Source organism: Scleropages formosus, chromosome 15 (genome assembly GCF_900964775.1).
Source record: "Scleropages formosus chromosome 15, fSclFor1.1, whole genome shotgun sequence".
Taxonomy (NCBI): Eukaryota; Metazoa; Chordata; class Actinopteri; order Osteoglossiformes; family Osteoglossidae; genus Scleropages; species Scleropages formosus.
The window spans coordinates 13,356,339-13,381,919 of NC_041820.1; the positions used below are offsets into that span (position 1 = coordinate 13,356,339).

The 25,581-nt window shown below is 44.7% G+C and overlaps 2 protein-coding genes across 2 annotated transcripts; one reads left to right on the top strand and one right to left on the bottom strand.

Annotated features, from left to right (window-relative positions):
• Window positions 1-320: 320 nt before the first annotated feature.
• ganc (glucosidase, alpha; neutral C) lies at window positions 321-13,506 on the bottom strand. The gene is made up of 24 exons (XM_018727663.1): window positions 13,389-13,506; window positions 10,698-10,760; window positions 10,433-10,535; window positions 9,593-9,720; window positions 9,146-9,331; window positions 7,791-7,809; window positions 7,537-7,606; window positions 6,679-6,775; window positions 6,341-6,518; window positions 5,929-6,073; window positions 4,804-5,039; window positions 4,100-4,226; window positions 3,885-3,964; window positions 3,617-3,760; window positions 3,337-3,433; window positions 3,148-3,249; window positions 2,445-2,688; window positions 2,283-2,347; window positions 2,114-2,190; window positions 1,946-2,020; window positions 1,627-1,740; window positions 1,375-1,487; window positions 972-1,075; window positions 321-685 (listed from the first exon to the last, which is right to left on the bottom strand). Exons 1-24 carry the CDS (start codon window positions 13,421-13,423, stop codon window positions 576-578), a joined length of 2,712 nt encoding a protein of 903 aa, XP_018583179.1. The 5' UTR covers window positions 13,424-13,506; the 3' UTR covers window positions 321-575.
• Window positions 13,507-15,082: 1,576 nt separating this feature from the next.
• LOC108919644 (transmembrane protein 87A-like) lies at window positions 15,083-25,019 on the top strand. Its single transcript, XM_018727819.1, has 20 exons — window positions 15,083-15,283; window positions 17,256-17,313; window positions 18,152-18,249; window positions 18,344-18,460; window positions 18,551-18,598; window positions 19,087-19,143; window positions 19,294-19,447; window positions 19,679-19,740; window positions 19,864-20,047; window positions 20,327-20,426; window positions 21,252-21,345; window positions 21,531-21,602; window positions 22,050-22,158; window positions 22,385-22,443; window positions 22,893-22,996; window positions 23,212-23,288; window positions 23,527-23,591; window positions 23,832-23,884; window positions 24,083-24,113; window positions 24,230-25,019. The coding sequence occupies exons 1-20, from the start codon at window positions 15,182-15,184 to the stop codon at window positions 24,269-24,271; spliced, it is 1,686 nt and encodes a 561-aa protein (XP_018583335.1). The 5' UTR covers window positions 15,083-15,181; the 3' UTR covers window positions 24,272-25,019.
• The last annotated feature ends 562 nt before the right edge of the window (window positions 25,020-25,581 follow it).

The window sequence follows — 25,581 nt, forward strand, 5'->3', positions numbered from 1 at the left end:
ATGCTGAGATTGAGGGTAGCTACTGGGCGCATCCCTTTCAACACTGAGGACACAAGTGGAGGACAGAACATTCTGGAGTCGCTCCATTTAAATGGTTGCCAACAGTCAGCACTGACTTGACAGCACTTAATCAGATGATACATTTACCAGGCTCTCTTCGCCAAAGCAACTTACAGTGCTAGGGTACTTACAATGACATTCCCATTTACACAGCTGGATAATTTTTACTGGAGCAATTGAACGTACAGTACCTTGATCATGGATACTACAATGAGAGATTGGATTCAAACCTGTAACCTCTGAGTCCAAAGGCCCCAGTACTAATCAATGTGTCACCTGCTGCCTCTGAAGTGTCAGATATTAAATTAATAATAGATAACACTGATTTTAGCCAAAATGCCAAGAAGTAAATAATAACCCTTCCCAAAAAGTCTGCCTCAGAGCACCACGTGTATCTTTCATAATTATTTTCATAATGAATGGTCTTAATAGTGACTTTCTAGTCACATTGATTTTTTAGCATTTCAAAGACCCATTTGAAATATCCAGCAGCAGAGCACTGTGTGAAACAGTCCCTAGCGTATCCACATGTCCCAGTCCTTCCCTACTGGCAGACTGAGATTTCCCACCATCAGCAAATGCTGGTCTTCCTGGTACTGGACTGTACAGCAGATCTCTTCCACTTCTAAAGTGGACAGAAACATCAAAAATAAGAAATTTGTGCCAAATGTCAGCATTATTAAGTGGCATTAAGTTGCATACATTATTTAACCCTTTAATACAGCTGCCTGTTTATAATGTGACAATTAAAAGGTAAAGTACTTTGCTTCCAGTCAAAGATCCTTAACCATTACACTACCTGCAGCTGATGGCTTTTCAAGAAACTGTACTATGTCATAGGTTAACCAAACATATCGCTGTGTTCATTTATGTGTTTAAAAACTCTGCAGTTCTTTTAGACTAATTCTCACCAGAGAGAAGTGTTGTCACAGCAGATGGCTTCTTCTTCACTCCCAGGAAGGTGACTGACTGCACCAAGCATCCCGAGTCAAACTGCCCAGTGTTATCTGTGCAGCTGGGAGGGCAAAACAAACAGCTCAGGTACAAGTTCCTATGGAGGGGTTTGTCAGAGTAACAAGGGGTTCCTACCACCTCTACATAGTACATGAGGAATATAAAACACTGTGAGGCCGGGAGTGAAAACATCTGATCTGCTGCTGTTACTCAACGACAACAAGGGTCAAATGAACAGTGGTCTAATAATGGTCAGAGAATCAGAATGAAGGTGTGTACACTAGGTGGTTCGACAGGTGCTTCCTCCTGAGCCAGACCCCCTGAGTGCTTGTGTCCACAGAGGGCGCCACTTGCTCTCACCAACACTTCAGATGGCCCTTCTGCAAAGAGAACCTCCTAAGTGCAAAGTGCTTCTTGTCACGGTAGTTGAAGGAGTGTCCATCATCCAAGTACAGGTAGCCCTCTGCACACCCCTGCAAGGAAGCAGTTAGAAAGATGTCTAATATACAGGCAAGCATGACTGCATGAGCAAACTGAATCAAGCAACTCTTTTGCAAGAGAATACAACTCCAAAGTCGGTTTGCACGCACTGGTAAAGCATCAGCTACTCACATTGGAGTCCAGAGCCACAGTGAGGGAGAAAGGCATTTTCTGGAGGTCAGCTGAACAAGAGCCAGGCTTTGTTCTCCTGGGAATCACTGTGCCTCCACGCTGAAACAAGGGCACCTACACCAATGTGGTGGAGGGGCAGCCCAGAGAAAAATGTTACCAATTTGAATGTGTGCTGAAAGAACAAGAAACAAGAAAAGATGTGGGAGTGGGAAGGACTGACTGAGTCAATACTTGGCCTGGTTTACCAGCACTGGTTATGGACAGACCACCAAAAGTGTGTGAGATGTATTGGCTCTAGTGTGAGCAGAGGGACACCCACTGTATCCAGAGTGACAGCAAGGCTCAACGTCCTGCCACCGCTGTAGATCCGCTTCGTTTGGACATCATACCAGTTCTGGAAAGCAACAGACCACAGACGCTGTGAACACACACACTACAGGCTCACACGTAGTGCTTTGCTGAAGGCATGCTTAAATATCAGTTTTACCTCACCAGACCCAGGAAGTAATACTTTGACCTTTGTGGCTCCAGGGTCTGTCACAGGGCAGGCCAGCAAGGCACTTCCTGAGTGACAGTAACAGAATTGCATTATACTGATGCTCTTTTGCCGTGATCCATTGTTTTTCAGCTGAAATATCCAAAGGTGTCCTTAATACCTATCATGTACTCGTGCTCCACAGTGAAGGTGTCCTGCTCCTTAGAGAACTCCACCCACAGAGGTCTAAAACACAACACACAATGGTCAGCAACTGCAACACTGCAGCTGGAAGTATTTCTGTGAAACGGCAACCATAAGCCACACCGGGGAATTTTTTTACCTAATGGGGGGCTTAGCGGAGGTGTGCGCTTGGTGAAAGAGTGTGTACCAATAGGGCAGCAGGCAGTACCGCTGCTGTACAGCGTTGCGGATTGCAGCGGTGACGGTGTCCCCAAAGAGCCAGGGTTCCCGGCGCTTCATCATTTTGGCCGAGTGACCCCGGAAGAAGGGCTGCAGTGACCCCGCCTGGTACCAGCGGATCAGCAGCTCTGGCTTCGGGTCCTGGAAAAATCCACCCACGTCCGCTAAAGCAGGAGGGTCAGAGACAGGTGGATAAAGTGTGGGAGGGTGAGGGATGGTGAGAAGGGAAGACCTTTGTTTTAGTCATGTATGTAGTTGGTGCAAGTGAAGCTTCATTAACTACTTGCATTTTGAGTCCTATTTATTTTTATTATTATATTGTATCTTTATTATGTCACCTGTCAAAAGCATCATACCCTTCTATACAGCTGGGTCTGGTTAAATGCATTTGCTAAAAAGGATGCAGTAACAGGGCCCCTCCTATATTAAGCCCTTCGTCTTTCACACTGGTAAATTGGCATGCACCTATTTTTAGGACCTGGGTCCGAGACCCTGCTTTGTCACACAAGCCACCTGACCCCCTTCTGTCGGGTGGAGGTGACAGCTGAACACTGAGTTGATATAACTGTCGTGCTTCAGTAACGTGTGTAGAAAAAAGTGGTGAGAAATGCAAAGAAACTCACCCCCACAGAAGGCCACACCCACAATGCTCAGGGACAGGAGCATTGGGATGGAGATCTTTAGGTACTCCCAGGTGGCCAGATTGTCCCCTGTCCACACCGCACCTGTTAAACACACATTTATGGAATCCGTCTGGTTATATTCTGTTTTTATTTTGACACGCTACGTGTTCAATTGTTGTCTCAGCTCACCAAGCCTTTGCGACCCGGCAAAGAAAGAACGGGACAGCACAAAGGGTCTCTCAAGGCCACCTGATCGTGAGATCAACCCTTCCACTGTAGCCAGGTGCTGAGAGAAGATAGCGAAGGAAGTAAAATGCAGACAGGAAAAAATTACCGAAATGCTAAGCTAAAGCAGAGCAGTGAAAGAAACATGAGTCTGAGACACACTCAGCATTCCTTAGGATGCAAGAGCTCAACTGTCAATTTCCATCCGGCCCTTTTCCACCGCCCATCCTTAAACTCGGCTCACCTGGTAAAAGCCATACAAGTTGTGGAGTTCCCGATGCTCCACACCGCCATGATGCACCGCATCCTTCGGCATTGTCTGTTCCGGCCCTCCAAATACAGACGGCTCATTCATGTCATTCCATACATGTAAAGAATCTGTGGAGCCCTGTTCTCTCAAACACACACAACAGTAAGACAGGAAACTGTCAATGCCATGTGATCACTAAAACATGACAAGCAGTTTAGGATGACTTGTTATCACAAAGGCCAAAATCAATGCTTCTATTCACCTTGTATTTGTCCAGAGCAAAGAGACTGGAGTACCATGCTCGCACCTCTGGACTAGTGAAGTCCAGGTAACATGACTCACCTACAAAGGAACACAGCATGAAAGACTCCAGAAAACAGAAAGAAAAAGTGCACACACTCAGAAAGGTCGGCATAACAAAAAAGACAAAGTGACCAGGAGAAGGGAGAATGGATGGGCCCTCTGTGGGCCACCTACCTGGCCAACAGCGCCCATTATACAGCTTTCCCTCCCTGTCTCTAACAAAGTAGCCACGGTCCTGGGCCTCACTGTAAAGCTCCCAGGAAGGGTCAACCTTAATGTGAGGATCGCTGATGACCACCAGCTGCAGGAAGAAGAACGCACAATGAAATTTATACTTCAGTCATCTCCCGATTTGAATTAAATTATACTGAATCAAATAAGAATATTATTAATGGTAGCACTGGCTTCGATTTTGCATAAAAATGTGAAAAATTGTGATGCCTGGAAGAAGTGGGTTTTTTAAAAACTAGAGGTTAAGAATGAAAGAAGTAGAAAATTTGATAGTGATTTGTGCAGAAAAAAATTAATACATTTAATACGTTAAAAAACTGCAACCTCAATTTTATAACTGGCTCTGCATTTTCACCCTTTTAATCTGATACCATATAGTATTTTTTTTAATTTTATTTCCCTGGTAAAGCAGCAAACCTACAGTCCGGCTGGTAATTGATGGTAGAGTAGTGGTTTGTGCGACTGCCTTTGGACCCAAAAAGTTGCAGGTTTGAATCCCATCTCTTGCTGTAGTGGCTGTGAGTAAGGTTCTTACCCTAAATTGCACCAGTAAAAACTACCCAGCAGTATAAATAGGTAAATAATTATAAGTTGCTTTGGAGAAAAGTGTCGACCAGCGGTGGCAATTTTGTGTTCCGCTCGTTCACCTTTCTTTCCCTTTCCTGCAGGTGGCGCTGTAGGCCAACAGGATCAGGGAAGAGTTGTGAATCCCAGGTGAAGTAGCGGTTCTGGCGCGTGTGCTCAATGTCCAGCCAGATGACGTCGTAGGGGATGGCATGGCGGTCAAAGCCAGCGTCCACCGCCTTCACGTCAGCCTCATCGTCGTAACTCCAGCGGCACTGGTGGTAGCCCAGGGAGAAAAGGGGAGGCAGAGCTTGGTATCCTGTCAACACACAACACACACACATGGTGGACATGTCCAGTCTCAGTTAATACAGGTCACCTGCTCACCCAACACCCCCAGTAATTTTCACTGAGGTTTAAAAAGGGGGGGGGTGTGGTGGCACAGCAGGTTTGGCTGGGTGCTGCTCGCTGGTGGGTCTGGGGTTCGAGTCCAGCTTGGGGTGCCCTGTGACAGACTGGCATCCTGTCCTGGGTGTGTCCCCTCCAGCACCACACCCTGTGTTGCCGAGCTAGGCTCTGGCTTGCTGCGACCCCACTTGGGACAAGTGGTTTTTGTGTGTGTTTGTGTTTAAATGGTTAAAGGTATTCTCCTCGCATTAGCACTCTTTTCTGCCGTCTGGAAAGCGACTCAGGTCTATTCGAACCCGCACCGCTAGGTACAGGAACAGCTTTTACCCCACTGCTGTAAGAGTAAACAACACTCGCCAATGTGCCACCTTTTGTAACTAGAGTTGGACTCCTCCTTCCAGGCACATTGGTAGATTACACTGTCACTTTAATCATTCTCACGTTCTGAGTTCTCTGGCTGTCTACTGTTATTTATTGTTATTATCGTTACCGTTATTTATTGTTATTGTTTATTAGCATTACTCATTGGCATTGTTATTGTTTTGTGCAGTATTTCTGTTGTTTCTGTTCATACTCTGGGGAGAAGCATTCAAGAAGAATTTCATGATACTTGCACACAGTACTTGGACCTGTGACAATAAACTTGAAGCCTGAACTTGAAACTGGAAACACACTAGCCCCTTATTATTTGCAATAAATACATGTTTAGCATCACTTTGGAAAAAAAGGGCATTATCTGTCTACTCCTGCGACAAAAAGATGTAACAGAAATTAAAGCAAACCCAAGGCAGATTAACAACCTGTGAGCTCAGCATACTGTAAGAATGTGTGTGACGGACTGGGTCCCAGCAGGATGAAGCTGTCGATCACACCGCTCTCTGACATCCAGCGCAGGTTGGTATGGGGAAGCACCTCCCTCCTATTTGCTTTAGGTGGAGCGGGTCCCTGAGAGGGTTTGGGCAAATATCAAGACAGTTCTCAAAGCGACAGATGAAGTCTACGTGTACATTTACACCTACAGTCTAGAACCAGAGTCTAGAGAATGAGACGGCAGCCACCTGCAAGCAAAACCATTTTTTTCCAGCTTGTACTGATCTGCAGTTTTATTTTATTGTACAGCGTTTTGATGAAGAATCCCTCCCAGCGCAAAACTTGTGGAACGTTCACAAGTACTAGAGCGAAAATGAGCGATGAGCATTGCTTTGTTTTCACCTTCTTGCAATCGTACTGGACATCCAGCAGCGTCTCCGACGCATTGAGCCAGAATGCACCGACGGTTCTGTCGGGACTGTGTGCCAGTAGGAATGGTACCGAACCATAAAGGCCCAGCGGGCTGTGAATGGAGTATCCGAAGACGTCCAGGTTGTACAGGCGGTACGGTTCTCCATCACTGCAGCACAGCAATGAAGAACAATCAGGAGGAGCTCTGCTATCCTCACAGGTGAAATGATCAGTTTCCCACCCAAACTTTCTAATAAAAACTATAAATGGAGCAGTAAGATGCTAGATTCAAATGAGCAACTTCTCATCACCAATATTGTGCTCCTCACCTGGTGTCCTTCAGCCGGAGGGTGTCTGCATGCTCAGGGAGACCATACACATGTGAAAAACCATGGAGGCCGAAGTCCAGACCCACAGATGTTGGACCTGTAATGCCAGCAGTTCATTTTTGTTCAACAGAGTCCCATCACAGCTAAGATCCAGTTTAATATCCTAACCCTAACATGGAGATTCCTTCATGGTTTGGATCCTCACTACCCCCAGTCTCACATTTCTTCCTACTGTCTGTGGAATCACCTCCTCTCTGCACCTTTGCTCTCTGAGCAAATTAGGAAGGTTCTCTCATTCTCTCCTCTTGCTCCCAAACTGCGGAATGAGACCCCCGTTACATCACGTGATACTAGTCTTATGACCTTCTGCTACCTTTGAGAACTCAGTCCTTTACTCATTTTCCTGGACCTGCTTATTCGCCTTCTGCTATTACTGCCCTTTCTCATAGTATATTACTGTGTTCCATGTTTGTCTGCAAATATTTGCAATCTCTAAGCTTAATGATTCTCTTTTTCATGTCATCATTGCTCATATAACATTTGCTCCACCATTACTATTTATACTCATTATCCTTCTTCCATCTCCGTCTTTCTGAGGCATCACGGTGCCTTCTGTGACTTGTCTCATAAACCATCTGGGAAGCCCTGCCATCAAATGGACACTGATACCTACTGGATCAGGCTGACTGTGACAAATGGATTATTTTTGAGTAGCACCAATACCAATTCTGCATCTGCCTCACTTATTTCAATATAGCGCATCAGCAGCCAACTTCATCGATTATGTTGTCTCTGCCGTCTTTTGCCACCGTGTGCATTAACTGTATAGGGAAAAATACTTGATTTTTAGCCACCAACCATTTGCCTTGATGTCTACAAATTTTTTAAAAGTCTCTCTCCATAGACCTTCAGAGTCCTCTTGTTCATCCTGGAATTTGAAAAACAGTACGTTATCAAAATGAAAAATTAAAATGTTAATACTGTATTTTTACCTTATGTTAAAGAAAAAAATTTATATATAACTACCATTAAATCTTGCCTAAAGGCCACAAAAGTCACATAAAGTGGAAAAATCAGGCCCAGATCAGAATTATCACTTAAAATTTACTTACTTTGTCTGCTTCTGAGATCCTGGGCAATGAAAAACAGCAGAAGAGAAGGTAAAAATGTTTCCCAGATGTCAATGAAAAAATTCAATTTCTGTCTACAATTGAGTACTGATGTATAAGGGTAATCACTGCAAGTAATTACATTCTGCAGAGATATTTACAAACAGGGGCCCAGCTATTTTAAGTATACATTTAAATTCAGAAATAGCTGGTTAGCATAGTATTAGAGCTGCTGCCTTTGGATCCAAAGTGCGCAGGTTTGATTCCCCCCTCTAGGAGCATTGTAGTACCCTTAAACAAGGTACTTTACCCTAAATTGCCCAGCTGTATAAATGGGTAAATAATGTCAATTGCTTTGGAGAAAAGCATCAGTTAAAAAAAATAAATGAAAGGTGCAGCAGTACTTTAATTTACAATGTAGAAACACATTTCATTGTGTCACCAATGGAAATTGCAAAATTTTAGGATAAATTTATGCAAAAACATGTTTGGAAAGCAGTGGTTAAGTAACTTTACCACAGGCAGATGTGTAAAGCCTGCTGTAACTTTCTAAAAGTATTGAGAATGTTTAAATTACTGAGTACTGGTCTGTCTGGGGAAATTTCTCACACTAAATATTGCACTGTGTAGTGTACAGTATGTAGTGGATCAAAGTATTTGTTCATTTGCATCTAGAGTCATCTGGATAATTACTTTCAGCAGACTGCCCGAGGAAACTCTGAAACTTTGGTCCCTGAAGACCAAACCCAATATGAGTTCAGAGGAGTAGATACATTATTCTGACAACATGTACTTAGACTTTTGGGGCTCTTTGGTACAATCTGTAGGCTTCTTTATTATCTTAGATTACGCTATGCCTTTGGTGCTGGGTGCCGCTGCTGTTGGGCAAGAAATAACCAGGCATGTCCACATCTATGGCTACCAGATAGTGATCTGAGAGGTCCTTTGCAACATCTGACTTCTAGACTGCACATGGTGCAACTGACTGTGCCCGGTTTCCACTGATCTATGCAATAGTTCATAGAGACTGGGTAAGCGTACACATAAACACCCGAGCAGAACCCAGTACTACCAGCAACTGTGTAGTGTACAGTATGTAAAGTATGTAGTGGATCAAAGTGCTTGTTCATTTGCATCTAGAGTCATCTGCATAATTACTTTCAGCAGACTGCCTGAGGAAACTGAATCTGCAGTACGAACATTTTTTCACACCATTAAAACAAATGCTATTAAGCCTAATCTTAGCAACACTGGCTCTTACTTTTCGAGATGCAAGCAGAGGACCAAGTGGACAAAACTGTCCCCGATATGAGCATTCCTTCTGTCACATTGTGTCGCAGCCCAGATTCGCCTCTCACCTCTGCTTTGGTGGATCCTTCACCGTCTCAAAGAACAGTCTGCCCTGCTCGTTGAGTGAGGCTGTTACCTCCCCATCACAGAACACCTGCAGTAACAACGGATGGGCCTGTATCCGGATCTGGTATTGACCTGTACCCCATGTCAGTGTGACTGCGTTCTTCTTATCCTTCTTCTCCACTCGCATCCTGCGTGAAAATTTTATATACACAAAAAAGGACTTATGAGAGTGAAAGAAGGACTTGGTGCACACCCAATATTTTCAGAACGGTTGTAAAAAATGTTAAAAATCCTTGCAATTCCTGATATGACACCTAGATATTCCAGATATACTGTATCTCTGTCTTCGACAAAGCATAGCCCTACCATTTAACTGATTCAGATCCAGGCATTTGTTCACACCCATCTCTCATTTTACCACCGACACAGAAAAGTGTTACAAGTCCTACCGCTCATAAACTGGTTCTCCGGTCAAAACATCTGGAACCCTGAAGCGCGGTCTGATGGGCTTCCATTCGTCAATGGTGACCCTAACAGCCCCGGCTTTGATGGCACACACTTGCATAAAAAGTTGCACCTGTAACAGAGTAATAAAACTCATAGCGAGAAGACATGCAAACTCATTTTGTTTACCACTTGTCCTGGTCAGAATTGCAGCAGTCTGAGGCCTACTGTGGAATCACTGAACGCAGGGGGGGGGTTACACACTAGATGCAACAGCCCAGGAGATTCAAAGCACCCACTGTGCCACTGTACCGCACCAGAACAATGGAATAAAATGTCAAAACAAAAGGGCAAAATAATATTACAATAAATTATTGCAGGGAAAGAGGATATGAAAAGGAGTAAAGGTTATGTAAATGAAACTTGAATGTGTGTCTTAAGCCTGGATTTAAAGGCGTCCAGAGCAGTTCAGATAATTATTATGATCAGAATTTGATTGTTAAAAGATTATCCTTCTTAAGGATTAAGCAAGAAAAAAGAAATTATGGTTTTGCTTGCATGTATTGTGAGAAAATGGGAGCACCTTTTGTGACTGAGGAACACTTGAACTACGTATTTTCCCACTTAATGGTAATCGAGTCCTTTTTCAAAAGAATCCACTTTATAAGCAGATCTTCAGGAGTGAATCACATTCTATATGCGAGGCAAATGTGTAGTGCGGCTTGAAATTAAGTGCTGGATCGTATTTCTGTGGACCCTCCACTTCCTCTCCTACACTTGGCATATGTGTGTACTTGTGGAAGTTGTCAAAGCGGAACAGTTCTTCTCAGCTAACAAAAACCAACCTCAATGTTTGGGTCCAAAAGAACCATCCCTGCTCCCTTCTCTGTCAGCACAAAAGTGTCCAGCAAGAGCTCATACTGCTGTCTGGCTCCCAGCTTTTGTCGTCTGAAGACAAACATACAGTATGCAAGGTGAATGTTTTAAAAATTTTATCCCCATTTCTCAGCTAAGAATCAAGCATTGTTAATGAATGCCTGCATACTATTGCTCATCTCTATATTTTTTCAAAATAAGACAACAGCTGCAAATCCCTTCCCCTTTACTCACCTATAAAATGCTATTTGCTCGCATTTCTTAAACCTGTTTGTCTCCTTGTCACTTGGGATGACACTGAAAAAGAACACCATTAGAAAGGCAAGAACGAATATACACGCCTTATTTTATTACTACTGGCATATATTTAGATAACACCTTTGTGTTAGAGAAGTAACATACAATGACACACACACACACACACACACACACACACACACAGAGTCTGAAACCGCTTGTCCCAAGTGGGGTCATGGCAAGCCGGAGCCTAACCCGGCAACACAGGGCGTGAGGCTGGAGGAGGAAGGGACACACCCAGGATGGGACGCCAGTCCATCGCGAGGCACCCCAAGCGGGACTCGAACCCCAGACCCACCGGAGAGCAGGACCTAGTCAAACCCGCCCTGCCACTATACCCCCAATATACAATGCCTTACAGTGTACAGTATTTTATTTTACTGGAGACATTCAGACCACTTACTGCTCAAGGATGCAACGAGAAAAGTATGATTTGAAACCGGAACCTTTGCATCGCAGGGCCTTTAACGCTACCTCTTATTTGATCCTTAATGTCACAGAAACTTCTCTCTTGAAGGTATAGTAGGTAGTGTGCTGTTTAAAAACCGAAGACCTGAAGCTTTCTGTCTGAGTCCTGCCTCCTGTTGTGATACTCTTGAGAAACGTATTTACACTAAATCACTCTACTAAAAACCAAGAATTCCCTCCTGCGATGAAGGCTTAAGAGAAAACGTGCACCATAAAAACTGCATTACGAGCTCTCAAGAAGAGAAATTTCACTTTGAAGTATAAGAATGGCGACATGAAGCACCACGCAAGGAGAGCAGTCGCCTCCCTCATGCATAGTGTGGCTTCCCTTGCCATCTCAGCTGTCTGTGCTCAGAAATCTTTTGACTCTTTCTCATCTATAATAATGAAGAGCAATAAAGCAAAAAAACTTTAAGGCTAAAAAAAAAAACCTGAAAATGAATTTCCTTTGAAAAACAAAGTCTAACCTACATGTTTAAAACTTAAGTTATAGAATGCATAAGATTGTCTTCAGAGGTAACGTTAATTACATATTATTTGTGCGATTTTATTATTCTTTTACATTTGTTATGAGAATTGCCTCATTAAATTGTGTGAACATTTCCATTTAGAAAGAAAGCACTTTAGAATAAAAAATCTGGGGGAGAACTCCAAAGCGATTTACCAAAAAAAAAAAACAGTAGAAAAACTGAATTAAATGAAAATTACAGCATTTAAAAACTGTAAAAATAGAAAGCAACAAACTCTTAATAATCGCTTGTCCGACGCTCTCTGGACCTCCCTCCCTTCCCCCCTTCCTTCCCCATCCCGCTCTCTCCCCTTCCTCCCCCTCTCTCTCCCCGTCCCTATCTCTCCCCCCTCCCTCCCCGTCCCAGTCTTTCGTCCCTCCCTCCCTCCCTCCCTCCCTATCTCCCCCCCCTCCCTCCCTCCCCGTCCCAGTCTTTCGCCCCTCCCTCCCTCCCTCCCTATCTCCCCCCCCTCTCTCCCCGTCCCTATCTTCCCCCCCTCCCTCCCCGTCCCAGTCTTTCGTCCCTCCCTCCCTCCCTATCTCCCTATCTCCCCCCCCTCCCTCCCCGTCCCAGTCTTTCGTCCCTCCCTCCCTCCCTATCTCCCCCCCCTCCCTCCCTCCCCGTCCCAGTCTTTCGTCCCTCCCTCCCTCCCTCCCTATCTCTCCCCCCCTCCCTCCCTCTCCCTCCTCCCTCCCTCCCCGTCCCAATCTTTCATCCCTCCCTCCCTCCCTATCTCTCCCCCCTCCCTCCCCGTCCCAATCTTTCGTCCCTCCCTCCCTCCCTCCCTATCTCTCCCCCTCCCCATCCCCATCTCTCTCCCCTCCCTCTCCCCGTCCCTATCTCTCCCCCCTCCCTCCATGTCCCAATCTTTCGTCCCTCCCTTCCTCCCTCCCTCCCTATCTCTCCCCCCTCCCTCCCTGTCCCAATCTTTTGTCCCTCCCTCCCTCCCTCCCTTCCCCTCTCTCTCCTACCCCCTTCCCCCCCCCCCCTCTCTCTCCCCGTCCCAATCTTTTTTCCCTCCCTCCCTCAGACAAACACACACACACACACACACACACACACACACACACAAAGGGCAATTTAGAGCCACCGATTCACGTGAAACACGTGTCTTTTCCCTGTCGGAGGAAACCTACAGGATTGCAAACATGCAAACTCCACACACACAAGATTGAATTTGATGAGGTGCATCCAAAAAACACCTCCGAACCCACAACACTCGAGCTGCGAGGCTTCAATGCCTTAATAGCAACAACAATAAATAGTAACAATAATAATAATTAATATGGCCTCATTCTCGAGAAGACTAAGAGAGCATCAGATAAAATTTGACATCTCAGCCTAAAAATATACAATAATACAGGAAAACGGTGTAAATTACGTTTACTGTAAATTCCACAGGTTTAAATGAATAAGTCATACAGATGAGTTGAAACATTCATTGCTATCATCCATTATACTATAGTCATTTGCGATAGGGTTTATTTGACTGTTTATTAGTAAACCCGTTTTTTGCACTTTCGTTTCACGTCATAAGGACTTGACTGCTGTTCTTAACGGACGCATCGCATGCCATATCATATGTGCCCAGCAGGTCGCCAGTGTGAACCTGCAAACACACCCAGCATTCCCAGAACATAAAAATCGATACCTTTCGCTGTTTTTTTCTGATTTCTTTTCTGCCATTAAGCATTCAAATTAAGTTCACTGTTTTATAAGTTTAGCTTGAACCACTACTTTTCTACGTTCTATTAATTCAAAAAGGAAAGCAAAACAAACTCGGAAGACTTCCGACAGCGCTCATGGGAAATGTAGTTCACACAGGGAGTTTAATGACATTCAGAAGGCTGAGAGCATTTCATCTAACACCGAACTTTTTCCTCAGCTGTTAAGTTGTGGTATTCATTATTTTCTCTTTAAAACGAATAACGGGTATTAAATTGTATTCTTAAAATAGGATAAAATCATTCAATTTTATTTGCAAACCGTATGGCACAGCACTGTACCTTTTGCTTGCAAGATATTGTGATCAGCTTCCAAAAAACTGAATGGGCTCAACAACATCTATACTTACTTTTATTGATGTAGCACGGTATTTCTCCAAAATGATGTACAAGTGCCTTCAACAAAAAAGACGGTTACATACAGAAATGCGATTATCAAAACTATTTGATGCTGCTTCGAGATAATGCATTACTAAACCACTTCCTTGCAACTGACCCATTGATATTTGCTTTTAAATTACGCCTTATTCTCTAAGCTTCTTGGTTTTCTTTGTTAAGATCTTACTTGAAATGTTGTATCTGACCAAGATACATCATGCCACAGTCCTGAAATAGCATTAACACCATTGCTTACAAAGTGGTCATCACAATATTTTTTGTGCTTCTTGAAATAGTTGAAATAGAAACTACAGTGTGTATTTTTCATATTGTTGTACAGCATCAAAATGTTGTAGAAATATTAAAAACTCTGAACTAATAATTTTAAACTGCATGCAAAAAGATTATTATAATGAAACATTCCAAATAAAAAATAAGACTTTGTGTAAGATAACTCTGTACGTGTAAGGCATATTTTGACCTTCTTGTATCAATCTGACACACAATTACACCTAATGAATAAAAGAACTCCATACAAATTAGCAAAAATTCTCATAATAGCAACTGTATAATCATCTTCTGCTGCTGATAATCTGCTGTATTGATTTAATACAAAGCCAGACTGATCCACAGAATGTACCCAGCAAGTCATTCTCTTCAGACATTCAAAAAAGACACGTGTCAAGTGTCAAAAGCGCAATCTGAGACTGTTTTGCCCTTATTCTGGCAGTGTTGTGTACTGTGTTTCATCATTCGAGAGCGCTATAGTCAGGTTTCCTGTTAGAGAATTTGAATTTATGGGTATGAAATTTGGCTAACAAAAACATTTGACTGGTTAGCTAAAATTGTTGTGTTCCTTGCAGCAAAGAAACCAAACAGCATGATTTTCTCTCAATAGTGACAATGGTTTTGACCTGTCACAATACTACTACTACTAGACTCAGCTAAGCAATGAAAACTAGTACTAATACTGTATCGTTCAACGTTTTTCATCTACACTAAACTGTAATCTGCACTTGTATTCCCCTGGCTCTTTTTTAATGGCTTAAAAGTATCTTTATACTGCTCTCCTGCTGTCTCCTGTACTCTTTTCTCTTTAATTAATTTTTTTTTTTTTTTTTTTGTTTATTTATTTATTTTTTTTTTTTTTTAAAAAGCCGGAAGATTAAGTTCCGGGTTCTGTTGGACGCCATTTCCTGTGTCCCTCGATTTCCGCTTCGTGCCAGTTGTCCCACCGCCCCCTGCTGGACGGAGGCAGACGAGTCGCGTGGAGGCGTCTCATTTGACAACGGAGCTGTTATATGGACCCGCGCGTGGAAGGGGAGCGTTCGCCACGAAAACGATGCCATTTAAGGCGCATTTATTGATCTGTTTGTTGCTCGGGTCCGTCGTGCGCCGTGGCGGCGGGGCCGAGGTCTCTTTGTGGAATATAGACATCAGCTCGGTGAGTTGCTGCTTGATGCTTCTTCTTGTGTTTATTATAATTATGTTTTGTTTCCAGCCCGCGAACGGCGCGGGACGCAGGGGAGCTGGATTCGCGTGCGCGTGTCGCGAGGGTCCGCGTGTACGAATAAAGAGACTTTTTCACAGCAGCTGCGCCGCTGCAACAGTTGGAAACGGCGACGTGTTTTCCGTTTCCACCAACGGCAAAGCCGGTGTCGCATCACGCGCTCGCGAATACTGACGGCCAGCGTGTGACATGTCGCGGGGAGGCGGGAGGGGGGGGACGCGGACGAGGACGAGGACGAGTTGCTGGACTGCAGCTGGAAAACAAGGCCACGTGCCGCTGTGAACGCGCGTGTACACGTCCAGTGCTCGTCCCCTGCGCGACAGGCCTTCCTCTCACCCACACAGAGTCAGAGTGCCAGCGGTGCTGCTTCTTCTTGACCCAACAACCTTCTGGTTCCAACATATCCCTCCTCAACCGCTAGTTTTCTTGCTCAACATCCGTGGTGATAAACTAAGCTGCTTTGTTTGTTTAGGAGACTGGAGTCGTGTCATGAGAGTGTTTCCGCTTACGGTGCAATCGAATCAGTTCTGTTTTCAGGCAAAACAGTTCCTATTTCTTTTTAAAGGTAACTAAATAAGTCAGTGGCACATGCCACGTGGGACTGGAGGTAGTGTCCAGGGTACGGCTGTCTTCTTGAATGGCCTCCATCAAAGTACACACGGTGTCACACCCTGAGTGACTACACTAGGGATATCCTGTTGGGGAAAGCGGTAAATACTGGCAATATATTCAGAGTGTAACGTTGCAAGTCACCTTGGACGAAGGCAGAAGATGGATAAGGAGTTATGTAAAATGAGCATGTGCACGTCCTTATAGGGAATCGGCTGGTGCCGTGTTTCCGAAAACAATGTACCTAAATATAGCACAGGACTCTGCTGGGGTACGTTGGCTTCTCTACAGATATATGGTAGGAAAGACTTTACGCCAGTACTAATGATCTAGTATCGTACCTGTCCCGGGCTCAACAAAGGTGTTACCCAATACGCACACGTTGACTGAAACCGCTAGTCCCGAGCGGGGTCGCGGTGAGCCGGAGCCTGACCCGGCAACACAGGGCGTAAGGCCGGAGGGGGAGGGGACACACCCAGGACGGAATGCCAGCCTGCCGCGAGGCGCCCCAAGCGGGGCTCGAACCCCAGACCCGCCAGGAGAGCAGGACCCGGCCAAACCCGCTGCACCACCGCACCCCCTGTTGTTTAAGTTTGGATGCTGTCCACAAAAAGTGCTTCTTTCACCAGCCTTCACACCTGATGCTGTTGAATGTTTTGCAAAAACGACTGAAGTTCGAAGGCGCGAGTCAAGATATCGAAAGGCGTTGCGGATCCTCTGAGCTTGAGCGACATAGTTCTACGTTGTAGAGCCGCGGGGGGAAAAAAAAAAAACGGCAGCACGGCTCAGTTCTGCTTTAGTTACAGGTGTGGCTCCTTGTGAAAATAGGAGGACATCTGGTTTCAACGTTTGCCAGAGTAGAGAATGACATCTGCCTGCTTGTGTGCTTCACCCACACAGACACCTATGTGTTTTTACTGCAAAATTAGTGTGATTTTATATATATATGGAAAGTATTTGAACCTATGGGGGGAGCGGTGGCGCAGTGGGTTGGACCGGGTCCTGCTCTCCAGTGGGTCTGGGGTTCGAGTCCCGCTTGGGGTGCCTTGCGGCAGACTGGCGTCCCGTCCTGGGTGTGTCCCCTCCCCCTCTGGCCTTCCGCCCTGTGTTGCCGGGTAGGCTCCGGTTCCCCGCAACCCCGTATGGGACAAGCGGTTCTGAAAATGTGTGTGTGTGTGTGTGTGTGTGTGTGTGTGTGTGTGAACCTCTGTACTTAATATACAACGAAAATCTTTCTGGATAACATTATATTGTAGCCTGATTATTTTTTCCCCTTCCCCTCACCCATCTTTTACAGGATTATGAAGCAGTGTTCCGCAAAACCCTGTTTTCAAACACTACAATCTACCTAAACTGTAAGTAAAGAGCCAAATAGTCACTGATCCCACACACCCCAATCACAAACTCTTTACGCTCCTCCCCTCTGACAGGTGTTACAGAGCACCGTCCGCCAGAACGACCAGAAACAAGAACAGTTTTTTTTCCCCCCGGGCATCACTCTCGTGAACATTTAGCACTCCCCTATAGGTCTTCTGTCAGTGCAACGATGTTCAACCACTTTTTGTAATGTAATTCTTATTTACTTTTTTGTATCTATATACTGTTTACACTTTTGTGTTTGTATACTCCGTAAATATGTTGTTTATTCTGTAATTCCGTGTCAGGTGTTTGTCTGTAAATACTGGAGATACTTAGGACCACAGCAAATTCCTTGTGTGCGTCTGCAAACTGGCCAATAAAACTCATTCTCGTTCTAAAAGTTGGAGCTTTTGTCTCTCATATGCTGTATTGATCCTGAATTCAAGAAGGAAATTGTGAGAGAAGTGTGGCGGAACAATGAGTATCCCCTGAATAATGCTTTTATTTTTCCTTTTATCACGTTGTGAGTCATTTCCAAATTTGATAACCTGTACAATATTGACTCCCCAACATTTGGAATTTCATCCTGAGCAGCTTCAGTGTCACCAGCAGTACCTCTGTTCTTCAGATGCTGCGCGCTCGTTTTTTCAGCCTCCTAAAGAAATTTTCTGATCGAGCTTTTCTTTTTGAGACTTGCCGGAAAATGTAAATATTTGCATTGCCGCTGCGTGCGAAGACGACGCCTCGGTGGACTGTAGCGGTGATTCGGTGTGGTTTGCTGGACCCCCCTGTTTTGCTCGCTCACTCTTGTACTGCTTCCTTGTCCTCCCCCAGTTAAAGGAGATAAGTCATCATGTGATGACAGCCTGGCCTTCAATGTCAGCTGGTATCTGCGGTCCTCCGTCTGCTACAACGAGGTCTTTAACACGGCTGTAAGTGTCTCGTTTCTCTGGCGGTGAATATATGTCTGTCTGCAAAACCGTAGACGATTCCTCTGGCTTTCAACTGCTGCGCTCTCTCTGGTAGGACAATAAGGCGTTGAGCTTGTTTGGCAGAGAGCAGATGGTGAAGAAAGGCTGGAGTGGCTACTACAGCCAGGGTTATGTCCTGTTTGACAACTGCACTTCCCTCTTCGTTGACAAGGTTGGTGCTGGCCTTGCCACCTGCTGAACCTGCTGGGCTCGATTGTCGTTCCTCAAACACAGGGTGTGTCTCTGCGGTCTCTCTCCTCAGGTGTACTACGCAGAGTTTCCTCCATACCAGCTCCTGACCATGCCAGACGTGAGTGTGCGGCCGCCTTACGGACAGAGCAGGGGGAGCGGTCAACGAAACGGAAGGGAAGCTCTCTGTGCAGATCTCTGGCTTGGAGATCTGGTGTATAAGAGCAGTATGCAGTACCGAGAGAGGCTGTTAAATTACTTCAACATGTTATAGTGTGTTTATTGATGCTCAAGGACCATACGTGAAGGCCAACCTAGGGTTCAGGGCTGAAGGGCCTAGAAAGGACACTTGCCCATTACCTCTGGCACAGGGAGAAGAGTGTAGTGTAGCTATGGGGCGGCTTTCTACTGATACCGGAGGTGACTGATCTCAGCAGGGAATTGAGACCAGATATTTCAGAATGAGTTTAGTTGAATGGAGGTTTGTGGAACGGTCTAGAACTGGTTCACGTCACTTGTTTGTTGAAGACTTTGTTGATGGCAGCACGAGTGTCCTCCCACAGTCTCCTAACAGCTCATCGTCTGTCGTTTCATGCTGGTTTTATTCAGAGCGACGGGAATGGACCATTAAATCATAGCTCGCCTCAAGGATGGGCAGAGAAACCGGTAAGTGGCAGAAGCATGCCCAGGAGGGATTTCGAAGGGATTGGCCTGCCTCAGCAGTTCTTGACAGGCTCTGCTTTGCGTTTCATCTGACGTTTGCGTCCACGGTGCGTTTGTGGGTTTCCATGTTTGCAACGGGCTTGTGTCCTTCAGACAACCGGTGCAGTGGCCAAGGCGTGGCAGGACAGTCCGTACTTGTTTATTGTGAAAGTGCAGTTCCTGTCCAGGGAGAGCAGTGCGGTGCGCCAGGCAACGGCAGGGGAGGAGGGGGAGTCCCTTGACTCCTCTCAACGCTTTGCTTTCACCAGTAAGTCACAGTTCATAGGTATGAGAGAAGACACTGTATGGTAATAGGACTATTAGTACTTTTTTAATCCTTATAAATTGCCTTGAACAATAAAGAATAACGCATATTGTGTAATATAGCGTTCGCTGTACCACATTTAAAAATGATTCATATGTTTCACGGGAACCCTAACAAGTACCTGTATGTCTCTGGGAGGGATGAAAGTGTTAACCTGCACTTGTGTGTCCACAGTGACAGTGAAGATGAAGGGCCCCTATGAGTACACCTCCCCAGCGGACTGGCCCCTGATGATGGTGAGAAGCCAGGATCCCCTCCAACCTGCTTCTGTCAGCAGCTTCAGGCACAGATTTGAGTGCGGCGGGACGTTTCGAGTATCGGGGGGTGCGGCTAACTCGCACAGATGCTGTCTTCCACAGTTCTTCATGGTGATGTGCAACGTGTACGTGCTCTTTGGAGCCCTGTGGCTCTTCTGGTCGGCCTGCTACTGGAAAGACCTGCTGAGGATCCAGTTCTGGATCGGTGCTGTCATTCTGCTGGGCATGTTAGAGAAGGCGGTGTTCTACTCGGAGTACCAGAGCATCCGTACCCGCGGCGAGTATGGTGTGTGCACATGTGTGGCGTTCGCAAACGGGTTTTCAGTGGGTGTGTCTCGTGCGTTCGTAAATCGGTGTAAATATAAATTTCTTATATGGGGAAGAAATTGTTGTTTTTAAAGATACGGCACCTCTGTCCCATAAACAGCACATTATACAGAACCCACATTTTGAGAGCATAATAGATATATAAAATACGTGTGTGTGGATATTATGTTTGAGAAATGTGTAAATATTGAAGTGTTAATTCCCCCCCCAATTTGTTCTCCCTGTCTCTGCCCTGCAGTGCAAGGAGCTGTGATATTTGCAGAGCTGCTGTCTGCACTGAAGAGGTCGTTGGCTCGAATCCTAGTCCTCATTGTGAGCCTGGGATACGGCATTGTCAAGTGGGTTCAGCTTTATGCCACAGCCACTGACCCTGTTGCTATGACTGGTAGCCCTTGCAGCAGGTTTAACCACCATCTGTCCATGTTCAGTCTTCCCATTTTTCAGCACCACACCAGCCCTGCGGTTTTGACCATTTCCCTGAACTGAAGCAGAATTGTACTGTAGATGTGCGCTTTGCCGGGGGGCGCGGTGGCGCAGTGGGTTGAACCGGGTCCTGCTCTCTGGTGGGTCTGGGGTTCGAGTCCCGCTTGGGGTGCCTTGTGGCGGACTGGCGTCCCGTCCTGGGTGTGTCCCCTCCCCCTCTGGCCTTGCGCCCTGTGTTGCTGGGTAGGCTCTGGTTCCCTGCGACCCCGTATGGGACAAGCAGTTCAGAAAATGTGCGCTTTGCCATTATCTTGTACAAGTGCGATATTTGTATTACTTGTTGGCACGGGAGATGGAAATGGAAATAATGTTAAGTTAAATCTTCACAGAAAATTTGGAATAGCTGCTTTCCCTTGTTTCTTGTTTAATACTGTTTATCCGTTAAGATTGAGCTCTTTAACTTTTTTTTTTTTTTTTTTTATGTACACAGTTTGCTGAATTGTGTGTTTGCTTTTTGTATACCTGTGAAAGTATCAGACATGTCTTTGCTATCATTCCATTTCATGCCAGGAAGTCACCTTGTGATTCAGTTAAGCACTTGCAAACCATTTTCTCTCTCTCTCTCTCTCTCTCTCTCTCTCTCTGGCCTTGATACATAGTTTTCTGTGCGGCATGTGATTACCCATGGATCCTTTGGTTTGTCCTCTTTCTTCACTCTGTCCTCCACTATGTTCCTACAGACCCAGACTAGGAACCACAGTGCACCGGCTTGTCGCAGTCGGGCTGCTCTACCTGCTTTTTTCCTCAGTGGAAGGTGTTCTGAGGGTCACTGGGGTGAGTGTGTCCTCCGGCCGCTTTCTTGGTTTGACCATAATGAGTTTAAATGAATGGATGTGGAAAAAGGGATCTTACACTAAACAATAATGCGGACTGAATGCATGTCTGTGAATTCCAGCGTTTGTGTCTGAGTCAGTGAGTGTCTTGATATAGTGCCATTTCCTTTCCCTCCCCTCCTCTAGAGTTTCTATGGTACAGTTGCGCTGGTGGCAAATCTCAGTCTGTCCCTCATCGACTCCTGTGTCATGTGGTGGATATCCTTCCCTGGGGATGATGATGATGTTATTTTTTTTCCATTTAGCAAATGCATTTCTCTAAAGTGACATACACTGTTCAGTTTGTACAATAACCTACTTATAATGATTTACCCATTTATACAGCAGGGTCATTTTTACTGGAGTATTTCAGGGTAAGTTCTTTGCTCAAGGGTTTTAAATCAGAAACGGGGACTGACTGCAAGGCAGTGATTCTAACTATTATGCTACCCGCTGTACAAAGTGAAACTACACACATTTAAGACATTTTTCTGATCATATCATACTTTTGAGTTCAGCTACACACAGCAGTACAATTTCTGCCAGGTAGCAGACAGAATCTGATGTGTGTGGCTTACATTCACAGCTGCCGCCTTCTTCTACCCGCTCATTATATGTGTATGTGTGTGAAGGTGTTATATTAATTCCTTAACCACCAGTGATCACATTTTCATCAGTCTTTCCCAGACCACCCGTCTGCTAAAGTTGCGCAGAAATGTTGTGAAGCTCTCCCTTTACCAGCACTTCACCAACACACTTATCTTCTCTGTGCTGGGTGAGTGCGGAGCTGCTCTCTTTTCCTGTGTAGAGATGAGGGGGGTGTGTGTGTTTACTGAAGGTGGATTCCGGATTATTGCATGCATCAAGAAAAATTAACTACCGACTGAAAAAATACATTTAAGTAAATTGACTTTAAGCTTATCCTTCGTCTCAAACTTGGTTCATCAGTGAACATCAGGTATTGGTGCAACAATACTGTTTTCTGTGAAATTTTATTTCAGCTTCAATAATTTTTATTATCTGGACAACCAAAGTGTTCAAGCTGGTCGACTGCCAGACTGTGAGTAGAACATCTCTTTTTCCCCCCTTGACCTGTTTGTGAAGACCTTGTGTGAGGAGGGGACTACAGAGACCTGATGAGAGGGATCAATGTTTGTATAAGAGTTTTAGTGTGTGTGTGTGGTTTTCCTTACTTTGTGGGGACATATTTGAGTGAAGTAAACACAAGAAATAGACCTTGTGGGTACATTACAACAATATTAGTTGTGGTTAAAACTTAAAAAAAAAAAAAAAAGAAAATTTGTGAAACTTATGTACTTCACATCTTTAAGGCTTCTTCAGGATTGATTAAAGTATGGGCATTTATTTATTTTTATTTATTTAATTGGTCCCAATGAAGGTAGGTAGTCTGTAATCTGTGTGCTCCCTCTCTGTGTAGACCAAGGAAGAACAGTCGTATGTATTTGCTTATATATTTATGTATGTATGTATGTGTGTGTGTATCTTCAGGGATGGAGGGACCTGTGGGTAGACGATGCCTTCTGGCGGCTTCTCTTCTCCACCATCCTGCTGGTCATTATGGTGCTGCTGCGGCCCTCCGCTAATAGCCAGAGGTTAGGGGTCAGGTGGGGCTGAGAGGGGATGGGGTGGAAGGGTGACTGGATAGTGAGGTTGAACAAAACATCTCGACTTGAACCCAGAGAGAGGACTGTGAGTTCTTTGAGTAAAATACTGTAAAATGACTGCAAGTTCTAAACTGAATCGCAAGTTGTTTGGGAAGATTGGTAAATAAGGATATTTTTGATATTGTTCCTTTTGAATTCCTCAGGTTCTCCCATTCCCCTCTTATTGATGACGAAGACGATGATGATGAGGAGAAAGAGCCAATGATAAACGAAGCGTTTGGTGAGTCACATTATCCGCCAGATAGTCTATAGTGTAACTGAAGTGTCATACGTCCTCAGCTGTTTTGGAATTCTCTAGAAACAAGCCTGGACTCCACAGCTCTAGATGTACACATGATGTGAATGCCACAAGTACCTTAGTTGCAGTGCACTTTGCATAAGACAACAACAAAAAAAAGAGCTTTGTTTGAAAGCCTCATCTATCAAGATTTATCAGAGTTAACATGCAAATCTTACAGAGGGAGTCAAGATGAGGGGGACAAAGCCAGAGACCAACGGGGCCCAGAAAGTTCTGAGTAAGGAGGTGAGTTTCGGTCTTTGAGGTTGAATTGTTCGGAGAGACTTTGTATTCATCACGTCTGTAAGGTGGGGGGGCACTGTCCACTCTGATTTCAGGGTCGCTTCTATAGCAAGTCCGTGGTTTCAACAGGTGTTTGGTCTTTGTCAATATTAACTTGTCATCTAATGTCCAGTAATTGCTAAGTAAAGGAGGAATAACTGGGAAAGTTATTTGTGCCTAACCCTGGATGTCTGTCACTCTTAGGACGAGGACTTGAAATGGGTGGAGGAGAATATTCCCACGTCTGTGGCGGATGTGTGAGTACGACAGGCTTAACGGTGAAGAGCAGCAGTGTGTGCGAGCTCATTGCAGCCCGCAGAGCACGTCCAGTGTGTGAACGTACAAGCACAGTGCTGCAAACGGTGGACTGTTTATAAGGTCTCAGAGATCAGCTTGCACAGCCTTGCTCTGATTTTCTCAGTTTTCCTTTGTCTCTCCCCCCCATGTCTCTGCAGAGCACTACCCGTGATGCTGGATGAGGAAGAGGTAAACTTGTATTTTCCCATGATCCTGGAATCATGTTTTTTCCATTATAGTGTGCATTCAGGTGTTTTTGTGGAATGCATTAGCAACTCTTCCATTGCGTTATCTTTATCTCACAGGAAATTCTGAAAACCAAGCTGGAAAGATCAAAAATGGAATAGAGGAGATCCTGCTAAAGAAGAATTGGACTTTCTACAACATTTACATTTCAGTTGAATTTGAGATTGTGTATTTTAAATATGTAATGATAAAGTGGCAGGCTGACCCAGATATGGGGGGAGAGTCAGGCTGAACATGGGTTTGGTAGCATCTCCAGTCAGGGTCCTGGGATTATTGTTGTGTACAGTAGTATTTGGAAAAATGCAAAGAACAGGTTGAAGCACTGTGGGTGGGTGTTCAGGAGATGGGGTACCTTGTACCACCATGAGCAGAACCAACACAAGAGTAATTTGCTCTAGCAGAAATGTTTTCCAAGTCTGCTGTCTTGCTAGTAGCCATCATTGAGTTTGGAGTAAATTTTTATGTTGTTATATTACTGGTGGAACAGTTGGCAGCTGGTCCCCTTGAGGAAATAGGTGTACTGGTGTCTGGGCTCCAGCAGAGAGCGCCAGCCATCCCAGTGTTGAAACTTGGTGAGGGTCAGTCTGCTGTGCAGTCTGCTGCTGAAATACCCATGTCCAGCTTTCGTTTTTGTTCACGTACAGACTTCAGTTCACATCGTTTGTTTTCATAAAACCACTGAAAACTGCCATATGACATATTCAAGAGAGAAGGGATTGATAAGATGGACAGCCTGCTATTAGCCACACATCAACTTTTTTTTTTTAGAATGCCAAGGCTGTGCAATTGAGAACACAAAGACATTGAGACATACAAATGGTGGCTTATTTGTCTTGCTTTTTTTTTTTTTTTTTTTTTTTTTTTTTTTTAACCCTGCATTCCTCATGCAAAGAAAAAGCCGCTGTTTCAAAAAAATGCTTTTCTCATAAAAAACTCAAGAGTTGTAGCCTGCTTGATTAAATTAGTTGTACGGTAGCAGTCGGTAAGGTACGTTTACTGAGGCACAGACGGATCTTGACAGTTTTCGACGCAGTCCCTTTGTACATGTCCATCTGCTGGACTTGTAAAGAGAGCTCAGTTTTTCTGTCATGTACTCTGGTGTGTGGAAACAGATGCTGAGCTCCATGTCTGTCCATGATTTTGCTGGGTGTGCGTCACACGGACATATTTCCATGTCTCAGCTACTCATTTGACCTTGTTTCCTAAGTGTTTGTACTGTACCACTCAATTCTATTTCCATTGCATTTTGAATGAAAACTATACTTTTCCTTTGTCCCCCTCAAAAACAAATATTTTTTACAACATTAACGTGTAATTTATCATAAGACGTCGGCCCCTTTAAGCATTTTAATTTGTATATTTTGAGGTGTGATCCTGTGTATTAATCATTGGAGGGTTATATTTATGTTTC